The sequence below is a fragment of the Anneissia japonica genome, unplaced genomic scaffold (assembly GCF_011630105.1).
Source record: "Anneissia japonica isolate Jap-2015-1 unplaced genomic scaffold, ASM1163010v1 scaffold1537_len634075_cov158, whole genome shotgun sequence".
NCBI lineage: Eukaryota > Metazoa > Echinodermata > Crinoidea > Comatulida > Comatulidae > Anneissia > Anneissia japonica.
The window spans coordinates 527,819-545,641 of NW_022723531.1; the positions used below are offsets into that span (position 1 = coordinate 527,819).

A 17,823-nucleotide genomic window follows, 5' to 3' on the forward strand; every position below is an offset into this window, starting at 1 on the left:
ATGTCGATGTCAACCAACATGCTGAAGGTCTTGCTGACCGTACAGTAATGATTTTTACTAAGGTTGCTTTATTTGTCATATTTTAATATTTTCTACCACAATGTAAAATTATTTTTCTATCCTTCTTTCCTATTGTATTTTTTATTAGCCATATATTAACTTATTTACGGGTGCACATTCGTTATTGATTAGTAGCGGAAACCAAATTATTAACTTGTTTGTTCTTCCATGAACTGTTTAATGACATCCGTCAAATGAATTGAGGCTGTTAATTTCCATATGATTGTTGTCTTTAAATATGTCCCCAAATAAATCGGTTATCAATTTCAAGGGCCTTGGCCTCGTGACAGCTAACATGCCGACGATGTCCAAGTTCGGAACGGTGCTCGCCTTCGGCTCTCTATCTTCGGTTTCTCTGGAATGTTTCACCAATAGAATGAAATGTGTGTTGGTTTGAAATTGTTGTTGTTATTGTTATAGTAGGTCCATTGGGCGTTTAAATATACATCGCGGTTTTTTGTTATAAATTCAGCTTGAGACAGTTGTCGTTGGTTGGGGGGAGGCAGATTGAAAACCTACGCCATCATTTCTTCTGTACCGTACCTATGGCCAATGTGTATGGGAACATCCGTCATGTATGACTACACACTCAGCCATCTACCAAATACTGTACTAAATAAAATAGTTATTCACAGTACTATTTCAGGAGTTATCCGAAGGGTAATAGGTTCAGTTCTCGATTTTACTTTTTATATTTTTAACTTTAAAAATGTTCAACTTTCTTGAATACTTTATTTTAATTTTCAATTTTTTAACTTTTTTCACTTTCTTCTTAAAATGTTTTTACCTTTCTATTTTCTCCTGAATTATTAAACGTGTTTGTTGTTTATCAATGTTCTTTATTCTTGTTTGAAATCTCATTAAAACTGAGCCAGTATTTGCTATCTGTATGGGTCATCCTGCAATATCCATTCACTCTGTATATCTTTTAGTTTTTCAAGTTTTTTTACTTTTATTTTGTGCAACCATTCTGTAATTTTTGCGTGTTGGAGTGTACCTAATAAATTTCAGTTCAATTCAATTAAAAATGCGCTATTTGCGGCAATCTATTTAGATATAATCAACAACATGTCATATAAGTAGCATAAGGTGAATATGATTTTACAGTGATTCATGTTAACCTTATACCATTAGACTTTGCGAAACGCCATGACGTCATTGGCATCAATAGGTACATATTAAATATTTTTTCATCAGGCTTATTTAATTTCAAAACTTTAAATATACACCACATTTCTTTGTATTAGTAAACACATTCATTAAATAAAAAAGCCATTAAACTTGTTGATACATTGAGGGCGTGATCATAGTATGGATGCAATATAGTTAATCTGTTGCATAACGTGGCCTAACCGTATAACCATAAACTTTTTAACACGTTCAAGAGATCCCATATCCTTGGAATAAATAACAATAAACGGTTTCAACATGGAAATAACATTACTTCTGGTGCTAAAAACAAATTGAATGAGGGAACTCCTTGAAGGTAATTGCCTCGTTGGCGTGCTTACTCTAAAATGTGGTTTATACACAAATAGAATACAAACAATATAAATTTTAAATAATATTACAATGGGTTGGGGGAGGGGTTGAGGCGAGGTGGTGTAGAAGATGGATTTGTGGAAGGGGGAGGGGGAGGAGGTGGGCTCGATGATTAAGTGAGAGGGCGCTAGTTCGCAAAATAAGTGGTTTTGTTATTTAACTTGAACGTTATTTAACTTGAGCGTTATATAATTATTATTATTATTATTATTATTATTATTATTATTATTGAGCTACCTATATAACTCATATGTTCGTATATCTGGTTCTTGAACTTGATTCAAAATGTGTTACTTATTTTACAGGTGTGTGACACGCCACAGGCGACTATATTTCTCACAATTCTCCAACATCTACTTCGAATCGAACCAAAGGATACTTTAAGTGACGTCATTTGGAAAACAATAGAGAAATTAGTACATCGGGCCACATTACTGGACAGGCGAGAACACGCGGAAAAACTCATCACGCAAGGTGATCATGATCTGCGCAAAGCTGTGCGCGAGTTGAAATCGCCCGCACATGCACAGAACACACACTGTGAAGAGTGTCGTCACCGTCGTAGTAGACTGGGAAGTGGAAACAGAAACGCTGACATATTGAGTGTCGTGGACGGATCTGAGATGAAAACCAAATCAAACGAAAACAATAGTGAATTAAATAGTGCAATAAACGAAAATGGAAATAATATATTAGAACTGAAACAAGTTAGCGATGATCACGTGAAGGATGTGACGTGCAACTCGGTAGATAACTGTCATTCAAAACTAAATACGGGTAATACTCTTTCTCCAAATGTCGATTCAAACATTCCCCCGATAACTGCAGACGTGCCTACAGGTGGAAATGTTGCTCCTCCAGCACCCTCCCCACCACCACCACCTTCTGGCTTTGGAGCCCCACCGCCACCTCCACCGCCACCAGGATTTCCAGGCATGCCACCTCCACCTCCACCTGTTCCAGGTTCCGGTGTTCCTCATCCACCTTCGTTTCATGGTGCGAAGACGCATATCCCTGTTGCAAGCGCCATACCTGAAACAAAGCCTAAAACAAAAATGAAAACACTGAACTGGAGTAAATTAGCACCACAGAGAATAGCGTCCACTGACAATATATGGAATCGAGTCAACAAGGTGAGTAATAGATTTGTTTTGTATTTTGATGATTTAATATTGTTTTACTTTATTTTTACTTCCATATTTGGTAGTCTCACCATGGAGGTATAATATCTTAAGTATTATGCCTAAGCCTATGCCACGTTTGTGGCACCCCATAATGGTAGACTTCAACAAAAGCTGACGTTTAACACACATGGGACTATTGTTTGGTATAGTGACGTCAGTATTTACGTGACGTAATAAAAATGTGCACTGGCCAATGATATCTTATAATAGTTGGCACATGGTAGGACATCCAGACAGACGAATTATAATAATATTATTAATACTTTTTCCCGAAGGCATTCAATATTACTACTGTAGACTTCCGTCTTCAAGCCTCTTTAATAAGCAAATCAATTTGACTTCGGTTTGTATATGCTTTTGCGCGCGTGCGTATTACTACGAAAACAGCATGCATAGCCGATCCCTGTACGATTTTCATTTCCGAATGCAAGCTTGTTAATTATAAACGGCAGCCGACCTTGATGATGTCTGGTCGCACGTTCGTTTGGTGGTGATAAGTATTGATATGGTCCCACAAGCGTTCATTTAAGACTTTGCTATCGTGCTATCAATAGGCTATTAGAAGTCGTTGATACTATTATTGTCTGATTATTGGATTAGGCCTATAACGGACATTTTATTTCAGGTATCCGTGTTTTTGATTTCTTCTTTTATTATCCACACAGTTGATAAGATTTTTTTAAAAATTTTATAACTTGGTGTACGTCACATGAAGAGAGCGTTTTGTTACCATAGCTACAATATATTATTTTCGAAATCAAAAGTGTAGAGAACAATTTTCCGAAGCCTTTGTAACTTTGTTTTGATTTTTCCCCTTAAGCTATCAAACGGTATCAATGCAAATTGGGAGGACGTAGAGGCGTTGTTTTGTCAGAAAAAAATAGGAGAGAAAAAAGGCAAGGACGGAAAAATTGAAGAACCCAAGAAAAAGAAAGAATCAACAGAAATTAATTTATTGGATAGTAGGAAAAGCTTAAACGTCAACATTTTCTTGAAACAATTTCGGAGGTAAGTATCTTTTGTTTAGTTTGCTAGTACTAAACGTAGTGGTAGGCCTAGTTATACTGTAGTGTAATAGTGTCGAACAAAGCATTAATTGTAGCCCAAGCCCATATGTGTTAATAAACCACCCCCTTATTCCCCCTTCATTTATTGCTACTACATAAAAACGAACAGCGTACGAAAATGTTGTGGGACATGCACGTAATCATAACCATGTGGGACATGCGCGTAATCATAACCGTTTATTGGTCAGATGTTAAGTTTGGTTGACAGTCCGAAAAACGCACAGCATTGTACTTGAGTTAACATATTTGATACTGAGGTGCACATACTTTATGTGGCCGTTATGTAGTCGTTTGTTAATTAAATGAAAAAAATTATTTCTGATCTACTAATCAACTTTTTAGTATGTATAAATTTTCAATAAACAATTGCTTATTTTCAAAGTGCCATAATTTAGGAAATTATGCAGTATGTTTAACTCATTTTTTAGATGGTTTTTTTTTTTTCATCTCTTTATTGCAGTTATCTTGTCATCTGTTTAATTACGTTTTAAACTGTGTTTGATTTTCTCTTCACCATGTTAACCTTTGCAATTATATTCCTGTGTTTGCAAGGACCCCAATGGAAATAAGTTTTACCCTGTTTGGGTTTTTCCTTGTTTTTGTGCAATTTTTATCCTGTCATTTTTTTTGTAAATTATTTTTTTATGTATGTATTTTAGGACCCTGATTACGAATACATTCAATCAATCGCCTCAGGATGTTGCTATTCGTATTCAATAGGGAGATTTTGCAACCTTAGAAAACGATACTGAATAGGTTACGCCATTATCTTTATCGTAGTGCCTAAATCAATATTGGAAATATTCTGTATGAGCTGAATATGATCCTTGATTTAAGCAGAAGACATGAATCGCCTCCTTTGTCACAGACATGCTTCTGTAAGGGGAAGGGCTGTCTGAAAATTTGATGACGTAACCGTATCCGTTATGTTTTTTAAGCTTGCGAAAACTCCCTAATATCACACGAATGTGCCAGGGTCCATTATCATCGCAATGCGAATTGAAAATCAATCATTACGTGAACGTATTGCGTCTTTGTATGATTATGATTATACCCCCCCCCCCCAGTTAGTATCTGAAGGGGTTGCACGTGTTTTAAAGATTATGTCATCATGACCATATTTAGGCATGGCATGTGTTTTTGTCAAATAAAATTTGATTTTCTGGAAAAGGCTTTAACTACATTTACTTGAATTATAGGCTGTTCTGGATATCGATGTGAAATATTATCGTGCAACTGTATAATAAAAATGGCTCATAAGACCTGAGTTACTTTATCCATTAGTCTTTCTTTTTTTATTTCTTAATGTAAATCAACGTTTGGATTAACCAGTTGCTTATTACTGTTTTTCTAGTACCAACGAGAAAATAATTCAAATTATACATGAAGGAAACAGTGGTGAATTTGGAACAGAAAAATTAAAGGGCTTGCTAAAGGTTTTACCCGATTCTGATGAGGTAAGTTCGATAATTTTAATCATATTAATTTGGCAACACTGCAAATTTAACGTCATAATAATAATAATAATAATAATAATAACAATCGTAAATAAATTTATAATAATAATAATAATAATAGTTATTATTATAACAATCATCATCATCATCATAATCATAAATATAATTATTATCCTCATCATCGTTAAACATCATCATTATCATCATTTTTATTACCGTATCATCTGTATTTCACCAGCAACAAACCTTTAACCTTAACACCATCAACTTGACGGCAAGTCGAATGGCCGAGCATAATATCGGCGCTACATACAATTAAAGATATGGCGTATATTTTTGCCCAATAACTTTTTCAGATTGAGATTTTAACATCATTTGACGGTGATCACGAGAAGCTAGGCCCAGCTGAGAAGTTCTACCTCATGTTGCTTAGTATACCATCGTAAGTACGACCATTTCAATCAATATGTATAATTTTAGTCCAAAATATCTACAGAGCCTATAATTTAACTGTACTTGGACCAGTTCTTGTATACAATAATGATATTTAAGACTAGGGACTTGACAGAAACGTTACACGTCATAATTTATCCATTTTCCCCCAGCCAATTCAAAGTACACACGCGTAAAGGCCAACTCAGACAGCGTCGGCCGACGCAGCCCAACCCGATTTATCGTCGGGGACAGTCTTAAGCCGTCGTGAGAAATTAAAACGCACACCACCCGACGCGCACCATCGCGTCTGCGTAACTAGACCCGACGCGACAACAAATCGCGTCGGGCTGCTTCGTACGACGCTTTCTGAGTTGGCCTTAAGTACCTGGAAACTTTCTTACGTTCCCTTCACGACGTTAGTTTGATTAGTTTAGTGTAGGCCTACTTATTGTTACTGGGTTCTTGTGATCTAAATGAGTATAACTAAGGCGTGTCATATTCTAAATAAAAGAAATAATAATAAGTTATAAATAATTTGAATAGAACACGAGTTCAAACAGATGGTTGGCACATCTTAAGAATTAATTACTCAAGACTCATTAGCTTTATATATTTTGTCTTATTAATAGTTAAATATTTCAGTAATATATTTCAACATTGTTACGTCATAATACAGCTTTGCATAATTAAACAATTTATAGACGTGTTTTTACACGTCACAAAGCTTTTTTTTTTATAATACATTGTTGTTTCTACATAGCTATAAGCTGCGAATTGAGTGCATGCTGTTGAAGGCGGAATTCGAAGCAAATATTGATTACCTTCACCCATCTCTTGATACAGTCATCGAGGCATCCCTCGGTAAGACCAAACGAATATTTAGCACACCTGTACCTGTATCCTCGTGAAATCGAGCTCATAAATGTAAATTGTAGGTTCGTGGGGGGGGGGGGGTCATTTAAATTATACATTGTTTTCCTTCAAATATTGTTGACATTTTGTAATTACTCTACCTGAAAGAAATCATGTCCCGATGTGGGGCCCTTAGTAAATACTTGCCTTTCGTGCAAGGTCCATTGAATAGATAAATAGATATGTAAATAAATAAATAACTAAATAAATAGATAGATAAATAGATAAATAAATAAATAGAGGTACATCAAAGACACACATCCACCAAAATTTATATTAGAAATTTGTATATGTAAGTTAACCTGAATATTAGAAGGATAAACAAATTTTCTGGCCAGCTATGGAAAGTTTGACATCATGGAATGAATGAACCACGTACAGTAGTCAGGCAGACTACTGAAAATGCAAGCCTTACCGCTGTGTCGCCGCATGCTTCCCCATTCGTTCATTTAGATGAATTGAAGCAAACACCACTTAATGGCAAATTAAGCTAAAATGACATTTCTTTATTTATTAATTAACATGTTGTAGTTCTTCTTCCTCTGTAGCGATTCTGAAGTGCAAATCACTAAAGGAAATATTGTATCTGATACTGTTAACAGGCAACTTCCTAAATTCGGTAAGTTCATTGCAGTCTAGAACTTCCCTCATTAAACCCCAGATACGGGATGTAACACGGGTGCATTTTCATCATCATCATCATCGCCATCATTATAATCATTAAAATTACCATCATCATCATCTTCATCATCACTATTACCAACATGATCACCATTACCAATAATATCATCGCCGTCACCATCATTAATTATCATCATCATCATCATCATCATATAATCATCATCATCATCATCATCATCATCATCATCATCATCATCATCATCATCATCATCAAAGTCATCATCGTCTTTATAGAATTTGTCATCCATATTATATTTAAATATTGATTGGTGTATTATACAATTATAAAATAAAATAGAAGTAACATACAGTATGTTACTTAAAAGTATATATTCATACGTTTGTTCGTAGTCTCACCATTAACATATCGACGTGTGCGCATTTTGACCAATAGGAATTAAATGATAGCCCACACGCGTTTATTACGGTACGTATATATTTTGTAGATAATAACTCATTTCAATTGATATTTCTCTTTTTTTAGGGAGGTTATGCTGGTAATGCTTACGGGTTTAAGATGTCCTCACTGCTGAAACTGGTGGAGACCAGGGCGAATAAACCGCGAATGAATCTCCTCCATCATGTTGTCACGGTAACGGAAACACACCCTTTTAATACTTTCCGAAACAACGTACTTACTCATCATTCATTCAATAATTCATTTATATATATGCTCATCGGCCAAGGATTGTCAATTAGAGAATGTTATTTTTGTATAATTACCGGTACTTTAATATCAAAAAACACTTTCACTATCACTTATCATCATAATTCACACGTATCCACCGCCAAGTCTGCTAACGAACAAGTGTAAGTGGCTGCGCTACGGGGGGGATACAGATCCCCCCCCCCCTTCGTGGAGTCCTCCCCCCACCCTATCGGGGAGAAAAACCACAAATAGTCGGGGGGAGGGGGAAATTAAAAAAAATTATATGTAGCCTATTTTATACATATTAATAGGCTCTAAAATCGATTAAATTAACCTTTGAGACCCTTAAATTGTCATATTTTCGGGGAGCTACGTCCCCTGCACCACTTTCGAAGGGTTTTTAGCGACGCTCGACCACGCCCAATTTTTTTCTCGTCGGAGGCATCAGCACCCCAGTCGGGGAACATGGACACCGTCAGAAAAATCCTGGCGCCGCCACTAGCCAGTATCTTCTTCTTCATCATATCATATAATTTAATAATAGTTTAGGTCAATATATTTATGGTTTATTTTGTGTATATGATGATAAAATTGATTTAAAGTCCACCAATGGAAGGCTTACATTAGTATGACGTCAGGCAATCGGTTCAGACAATCGCGTCAACCATGCGTCAACATAGATGTAATTTACATTATTACCAACTTGGTTGTTAATTCCACTGATCTGATATTAATTTACATCATTAACAAAAAATTCTAACAGACCTGGATTCATTTCGTTGCCAGGTCGTTCTCTGATTGCAAACTAGGTTTATCGATATGAGCAACTTAAGTCAAATCGCCACTTGCCAAAGCTTATTCGTTTACTGATGAGGGTTTGAATTACCCATACCATAACCAAAATAGAACTCAACACTTCTCTTATGAATATGAATACGATTTTCCAGCGGTCTATAATGTGCACACATCGGAGTAAAAGTTCACAGTAACATAATGAGCATAATAATGACGTCATTATCAAATATTGCTTACTGATGATTATTACACTATGGAAGGTCAAAGACAACTTGTCATCATCCAGTCACATGTTTGATCATAAAGATGATCTTGTGATTTTTTGGAAAGTTATGTAATAACGTGTGAAATCGCGTGTATGAAGTCTTGAGACACTCATCCAACGTAAACACGTCTATCACCTGCAAAACCAAACTTATAGCTTTTGAAATGAACGACAAATAGCTCACTAGAATGCGATTCCGCCTTGGCCTAGCCTACTGGGCAAGTTGGTGTCTTCAGAAACTGTTAAAATTCATTTAAGAGAGGTCACCATAAAACAAACCTGTCGTATGTTTAAAGCATCTTAGGTACGTCACTGGCAAATTTGCATGCCAGTGGTATACCAGTAGTCTTTTAATTATCGCTTCTTTTTGCTATGTTTTACTTCCATCCAAATGTTTCACAATACGCATGATCATCGAGAAGTTGTACATATTTAAGATTTTTTGTACAATTATTATTCAAGTTCTACAAGTTACTAAGTAGGCCCGGAGGTCTTAATCATTTCCCATTTTGTTTACCCTTTAGCTGGCTGAACAAAAAGAAAAGAAGTTACTGAATTTTCCAAACGAAATGAAGAATTTAGAAGAAGCTTCGAGGTATGTTATGTTGGAATTTTCTCTTTTTTGAGTTGGTTGTTGCCAATATTTAAATTTAATTGTTCTAATTAAATTGTTTCGTATATGTCTTATGCAAGGATGTTCATACACTGAATTGTCTAGAATAGTTTTTAAACTGCTTAATATTTTCACAGAGTCAGAGTTTAATAAAAAAAAAATTCGGGATATACAAACCTGTTATTTCTGTTGAAACGATAAGTAAAGCGTTTCTTGCTTTAAAGGGAATGCCATCCATAATAGATGTTAAATAATCGGAAAATCGGAGTTTACTCGGCGATATAAATAACCCATTTTTTAAATTAAAGAGGAATGGCTTTATAACCACTTCAGTCACTTCTGAAGGTTATCTCTTGGGTGTTAAACGTGGCCGCGAGACTATAAAGAAATCGTGGATTGTGACACCGATAAACATCATTCTATGCTTATTAGCTTCGAAATATGTCGGCTTATAGAAAATAACCGAAAAGTGACAGCAATATGCCTATACAGGAATGTATATTAACGCATTGCTTCTCGAGTGTATTTAGTATTGATTTACCTAGTTGAGGCCCGGTGTTAGGGAGGTTTCGCAAGCTTACGAAAACGATAACATAGACGGCTACGTCATCATATTAATTATTGTCATTTTGTCAAAGTCTAATCAAAGTCTGTATATTTGCCGCTTCTTTTCTCCTCAGCTTCTCAAAAAAAAAAAATTTATATTATAAAAGTTAACCTCCATGCGTAATATATCGGACACTTTAGTATGGCACAATTGTTTTAAAATAGTTTTGATGTATAATACTTAAATATGCAAATGATGATGGTGATGATGACGACAAATGATATGTATTATTACTATGCTTCAGTTGTTGGTATTTGTTTATTAATAATACTGTATTATTATTATTTCCTTTCTCTATTGTTATTTCCTTATTAAATTGATTTATCCTTGTTGCGAAGTAAATTTCATATGTGTCGATATGATGTTTTTTTTTATTATAACGGGGAAGTTACAACTTTAAATAAAACCTGATATAGACATGATATATTGATTATGCGATGACCCGTTCCCGTGATGCGATCCCTCCCCATGGTGACCTCTTTATTGTCCTGACCTATTCAGTTTGAAACATTCGTCTATATTTAGAACGTATGATGTTTTGGCAATTACATTAATTGATTCATTTAACCACAGTCGCTCTATCAATTAATGGGTGATACTATATAGCGGTTAATGAGTACAAGTAACACCACGGTCAATCCTTGACATAAGATCGGAAGTCAAAGAAAAAATTCCCATGAACTTGAATCCATATAAATTACGCATTATCGTTTTTAAAGTCATTAAAATGATAGAACACGGAGGTATAAAACGAAACATTTTAATATTTTCTGTCCTCACAAACAACGCCGTAAAATGAAAGAGAGAAGGTTAAAAAAATGTTGTGCAATATCTTGTAGACTCTCGATTGATCAGCTTAGCAGTGAAGTTGAGACACTGCAGAAGAGAGTGACGCTCGTAGGTGATCAACTGGAAGAAGGCACGCGAGAGGTGAAAGAGCAAATGGTGGAGTTTTTGCAGGTAAAATTTTGTATAACTTGTAATTGTATTGGCCCATAATTCTATATATAAATTGTGACTGGAGGCGACGTCAAATATACAGCTAGTGGTGCCACCAGTAGTGGGAGAGGTACGTACGCACGCGCACTCGTATGCGCACACCCATGTGCACAGATTGTATACTATTTCGTATAATGTATTAAGGGAAATAGTAGTTCTAACTTTTTTTTAATTTGTAGAATGCAAAAGAAGATTTAAATGAACTGCAAGAAATGCTTGATGACGTTGAAAAGTTAAGAAAAAAATTGTCTGAATATTTGTGTGAGGATTCTACGACCTTCAAACTTGAAGATTGTTTTGGCGTTTTCAAGATTTTCTGCGATAAATTCAAGAAAGCAATTGAGGTGAGAGATCGGCTGCATTGCTCAGCCAGGGGTGGATCCAGATATTTCAGGTGGGAATTGAGAGACAACACTGTCGTATGTGTCCGAGAAATTTTGTTTTCTAGACGCCCGTAAATAACCTCTAATGTGTTTTGGGCGATCAATAACTTCTTTTTCTGATTTTATTATTTTTTTAAAATGGGATGAGTGGTAAATAAATCTGCTCCTGCAGACGTCTAAACTAGTGGATGTGGTGTGTGTGCTAAGCCACGGAGATCGTAACATACGCTTGCTCCTCGGTTTTCACATTGTAAATGTTGTGGTGATAATATACTGTTCTTTAGAATGTGATTGACGGTTTCTATGCAATGTGCAGTAGTACTACATTATTATAGGCCAAGTATTTACGCCCATGATTCGGGCAATTCATCACACAGATGAAAGTTATCAAACCAAAAAGCTTCATCCGGTGCTATATACTGCGTAAATACATTTAAAGATTTTTGCCGGCAGCAATCGGCCAGGTCCTTGGTCTTAGGATTGGAATGTGTAATCACAGATCCTATATGATCTGTGGTATAATCAAAGCTATATAGGTACATTGGACTCTGAACATACACCATAGTATTATCTGTCGTATTCAACAGATGATATTGTTAGATCAGATTTGGTGTGACAGGCTATAGAATTGTCTGACACGTCATTTGTTTAATACGCCAATTGGTAGTTTGAACTGCGCATGCCTGTATCCAGGTCAATCGACATAAACAGACATACACATATTAGTTTATGTCGATTGACTATGGGTATTGGCATGCGCAGTTCAAACTACGAATTGGCTTTTAATATGCGCAGGTACGCAACCAGGCAAAGCTTGACCAATCATAGTCTGTTGAGTCTGGCTTATGACATTCATATTGGGTTTTTTTGCCCTCGTATTCGTTTGAATTAATATCTAAGACAGTTATTTTTTTATATTATTTATGGGTAAATTTTTGTCATCTTTCAGGAAAATGAACAACGTCGAATTCAAGAGAACAGAATGGAACTCCGTCGCAAGCAACGTGAAGAACAAGAGAAAGCTAAAAGGAAAGATAAAAAGAAGATTCGGCACACAAAAAGCCTTCCTTCTGGTAGGGAATCCGGTGCAATTGTTGACCGTCTATTGGGTCACATTCGAGAAGGTTTTCACAAGCGGAGCATTAGTTCGTCTGCGGGTGAGGAATCTGATACAAGCGATTTCGGCAGCGAGCCGTCATCTCCAATGATAACTACACCAGGGGAAGAAACTCCACAACAAGGGAATTTTGTACGAGCATCTTCAATCCGACGATCGTGGCAAAAATTTGAAAAGAATCTGAACGCCATTTCTGAAAATGGTACTGAAGTGGATGGTCGAGTAGCTCCTGATGCGACAGAAGCTACCGAACAAGATAATATAAGTAGTGCATCGAGCGGAATTTGTTCAGACACAAACAGTAATGTTGGTTCCGTCAGCAGCCAGGAGGAAATTACGTCAAATACTGGGAGTAAGAAGATTAGAACATCCAGTAGTACATCGGCAGAAGAAACCCTCATTGATTTGTTGATGCAGGGAAATGAAGAAGAGTCTACGATTGGAAACTTCAGACGAGATGGTAGTTTCCGACGCAGCGTAAAACGAACAAAGAAAACTCCAGCACAGCTACAGGCTAGTGATAGTCGAGAACGAACGGGAATTGTACAAGATAAGAAAACGGAGGAGAATAATGAAAAAAATAAAATTAACGATGAGAAAAATACCAAGCCCGAAAATGAAAATCCATCGATTAGGCTAAGAAATCCACCTGCACGCAGACGCTACAAAGTCGAAGGAGTTGAGAATGACTTAGCACTGAGGGTCATGAGTAGACGTCAGCGTCTAAAGGAATTGCTTGGTGATGAAATTTCGACTGACAATGCAGGTGTAACGCTTCGAGAACAAAAACCTAGAATATCACGACCGTGGAGTAATATTGAAAGCATAGATGTTGTTAAAATATTGGCGGAAAGGGATGACATTCCGCCAAATCAAAGTAGTTGTGACAAACCCAGTGTTGTTTATACTGATGATACAGCACAAGATGATCCGGTTGTAGACGAAGTACCTGTAATAGGCAAAAATGACAGAACAATAACTATTAGCGGAATAAGTGGAGAGAGTGAAACCGACACCATTGTAAAATCAGAATCAGACGTTGCCATTGGGGATAGCACCCAGCCTATTTCTCCACGCAGAACACGATTCGACAGACGAACGCGCAGTGCAGTGGTTGCGTCTGATGTAGAACGTGCACTTCGAGACGTTACCAATGAGGACGAAATTGTGTTAGAAATTACTGGAAGCGAAGTTGAATCTGATACACACGATCAAGATCAGAAACATATTCTTCGACAGCAATTTGAGAAGATTGATATTGAAACTGTTTTAGATGCGGTGGAATCTTCAGTCACTAACCACGAAATACAATCATCGCCCCGCAAAGAAAGTGCAAAACAAAGTAGCTACAAGCCACGATATCGACGACGGAAAGAATCGAATGAGCAAACTAAATCTGTTATTACGAAAAATGACTTAGTTGTACCAATAAATCTTTCTGATAATGTGGAATCACCTGAGAATAAACGAAAGTTCGAAGGTGACCACGACGGCCAGGTGATCATCGGTAAACAAAATAATTTCAAATCGTCTGTTACTGGTGAGCAAATTTGCAAGCCAGTTGAAGAAGATAGGTGTGCAATTGAAACGCTATTGTCAACCGAAGATACCTCATCACAAATGCCGACTAGGCGAGCCAAAGGTCTGCAGGCTTTACGCTCAAAAAGTGTCTATTCAGACGATGAAAATCATATAGATATTGCGTCCTTTCTCAATGAAAATAACAACACTGAAAAACAAGACAACGAGAACAAAAACGAGGTTAACGAATATCATAAAAGACAAAGTCAAGATGTATTTGAGGAGAATAGTAAAGTAAACTATGTTGGTGGCCAGAGAGATGGAGGAAAAAACAAAAGTAACATAGTTTATAAAATGAGTGATGAAGACGTTTATATTGTTCACTCACGGAGCAAACAAAACTCACCGCGGAAAGTAAACAGTGATACATTTGATGGACTTGATAGTAATGAGATTGAAACCCTGAAACGAACGTATTCTTTCAAAAACCCATCCAGATCTCAGTTAAATGATGACCGCATCCCTCAAACTGATAAAACAGTAGAGCCTCGGGAAAAGAAACAATCAAGGTTGAGGGTTCCATCTGCAAGGAAAGGTACTCCCCCATCTCCAAAGAAAGAAATCGTAAAACCCAGCCACGTGCGTCATACTCGCAGTCGATCTGTCGATAGTACTTGTTCAACCTTTTCCAACATAAGCATTTCATCTGCAAGCAGCAGGCAGTCGTCAATTTCGACCAACAAGAAAACACCACCAAGATGCTCACCTGTGACAGCCCATACCACAAAGATCAAAAAGGAAAAGGACTCGCAATCCTCGCCCAACCACCCCACGTCAAGACTTCCACGCTCGGGTAGCTTTAGGCGCTCTCAGCCAGGTAGAATAGCCTCGCCGTCGTCTGAAACGAAAATGTTGTCTCCTGGTCAAAAAGGTGACACTACACGAGGGAGCGGCCGTGGCAGTCAGCTGAGGAGAACCCCATCCACAAGAGGAAGTTTGAAACAAGCTGCATCAAAAGCACAGACAGACAGACGCTCGAAGCTTGGTCTTAACATTGAAGCCGTGTCGGCAGAAAAACCATCTGCTACTCAAAAGACGGTCGTATTACCTTCAAAGGTATATAGTACTCCAAAGCGCTCACAAAAATCAACATCGTCTCGCACAGACAGTCTTCTACCCGGTAGCAGCCCGACACATAAACAAAAGCAAACCAATGTCAAGCCCACAAGCAAGCCATCAAACATCCGCCCACGTGGGTCTCCTCTTGGGGGTTCCGGATCGTCAAATCGATCAAAGGTATTCAAACCAGGACAGTCACCATCTCGAAACACAAAACTAGCTGTTGATACCAAATCTAAGCCTGGTCAGTTTCGTGCACGGACTCCTAGTATGGAATCAAAGAAAAGTGTGAGTAGCTATACACAGGCATCGGAAAATAATAGCACAATGGAATCCTCTACATCACTGGCTTCTACTGCGAGTCGTCCTCTTAGTGCTACCTATTCCAATCCCTCCTCTCCAGTACGCTCAATACAAGTGCCGTATAGTAACCCACCACAATCACCGATGACGGTTAGATCCATTCCAACTACTGCCACAGGCCGACCACCTAAGTCCCCGTCACCGCGATCAAAAGTTACGATAAGAATGGGAACCGCAAGTTTAGGCATGAGCAGTCCGCGAACACCTACATCTGGAACGCACGTCGGACAGCTACCATTCTCCAAAGTTGCAACTCCGCAAATGGGAAAACGTGTAATTTCTGCGACTGGAAGTCCTACATCCATGAGTCCGACATCACCTACAACCAGACTACCGGAATCACACCTACCAGCACCCGGGTTTATTTCACCGCCTCACAGAGGAGTGAATTTGCCAGAAGCACGTGATTCAAGTGACAGTCTTGATTCTGAACGAAGCAGCTCCTTTGATGAGTACAGTGTGCGAACCGATAGGTCATTTTCGTACTTACGCAGTAACTCCGATCCGGACTTGTTGAAGAGCACAAGGCAGTCCATACAAAGCTCGTCATGTGCTTCCATCCAGCTACCACCCGGACCGCAATTCCAGAGAAACAATACGACGTATTCTTTACCACCAGCCGCTAGAAAATACGGTGTACCAGAGAGTGTAAAGAAGATCTCGAAACCAGGGAAATTCAGTAAGTTGATGAGTAAATTCGGTAGGCGATCGTCTGCAACCAAAGCGCCGAATACCTCCTCGTTTGACGACTTGTGTGCGGACCAATCGTCCAGTGAACAGAGATCTGCCATCTATTCCGAGGTGGGTGATCCAGTTAAACAAGTTCCAGTGTCCAGAATACCAGCACCAGGGGCTGCAAAGCCTATCAGCCAAGAAGAATCTTCAAAGACGCAGAACAAGAATGTGTCGAAATCTCAATTTCGCTTCGGGTTTGCTGCTGGCAAAACTGAGAGACTTAGTGGTCGCAAGTTACAATCAAATGTGGTAAAAACAACCAATGTTAAGAGAAAATGATCTTCTTATTGAAAACAGAACAGAAAGCATGATTATTTTAAAAGCATAATTTTTTAATTTTTATTTTACTATCTGTGTATTGGGAGACGAAATTCATACGTGGAGAACTATGACAATATTGTGTACAGCATTCACGACGTCACTCTTCGGTTTTCTATTGCGTTAACCAAATCAAACTGTCTTGGCCAGTCTTAACCTATTCTGACGACGTAATCCTATGAGATTGTTTGCTTCTTAGTTTTGATTATGTTTATCTTGGAAATGTTAACGACACGTCGTTGTTTTGATTTGGAAAGTATAATATAACGATTTACCATTCTGTTGTCTAAAAGCATCAGTAATGCCTAAGATAGATACCGTATTGTTGAGTTGCCAAGCACATTGCCAATTAAAAGTCCAGGTCGCTTGGTCAGAAGTATGTTATAGTACCATATCCTTTTATACCTGGGACTAATGTTATAGTACATTGCTAAACATCACTTTACCCTACACATTTTGTCTGCTAAAATCTAAACAGGGTTAAAGCTCTTTTGAAGAAAATTACATCAATGGTAACAGTACTGCACTGAAAATAAAAGATTTGTTGATCTAATTCCAACCTATTAAAACCAAAGTTGTGAAATTTGAGATAAAAATTACTAATTTATTACATGCTGCTCTTAGGCTTAAGCTATGCGAAAAAGGTATCGAAATCCAGCGGGTATTTTTATAAGTGGTTAGGCCTATTATTGTTAAAAATACTATTTATAATTACTGTATTATCAGAGATATATTATTGTCAATAATTATTTTGTTCAATATGCATGGTTTAAAATATACTGTTTGTGATAGTGTTGTATTTACATTAACTACAGCCCTGGCCAGATTTTCAAATTTTCTTTGGAAAAAAAAAACAAACAAAAAAGCATGTGAAATGCATAAAATATTGTCATATTTAAAGAAATTTTGATAATCCGGACAGAGCTCAAAGCCTGGTGTTTATAAAATCGATTGAGTTTCTATGAAATCGATTGAATGTTACAAAATCGGAAGGGCCTCGA

The 17,823-nt window shown here is 37.4% G+C and overlaps 1 protein-coding gene across 1 annotated transcript; it reads left to right on the plus strand.

The window, feature by feature from the left end:
* LOC117112265 (formin-J-like) lies at nt 1–17,585 on the plus strand. The gene is made up of 12 exons (XM_033255336.1): nt 1–39; nt 1,908–2,735; nt 3,607–3,794; nt 5,208–5,310; nt 5,667–5,752; nt 6,506–6,606; nt 7,206–7,276; nt 7,823–7,930; nt 9,572–9,642; nt 11,107–11,227; nt 11,446–11,610; nt 12,599–17,585. The coding sequence occupies exons 1-12, from the start codon at nt 1–3 to the stop codon at nt 16,781–16,783; spliced, it is 6,066 nt and encodes a 2,021-aa protein (XP_033111227.1). The 3' UTR covers nt 16,784–17,585.
* The last annotated feature ends 238 nt before the right edge of the window (nt 17,586–17,823 follow it).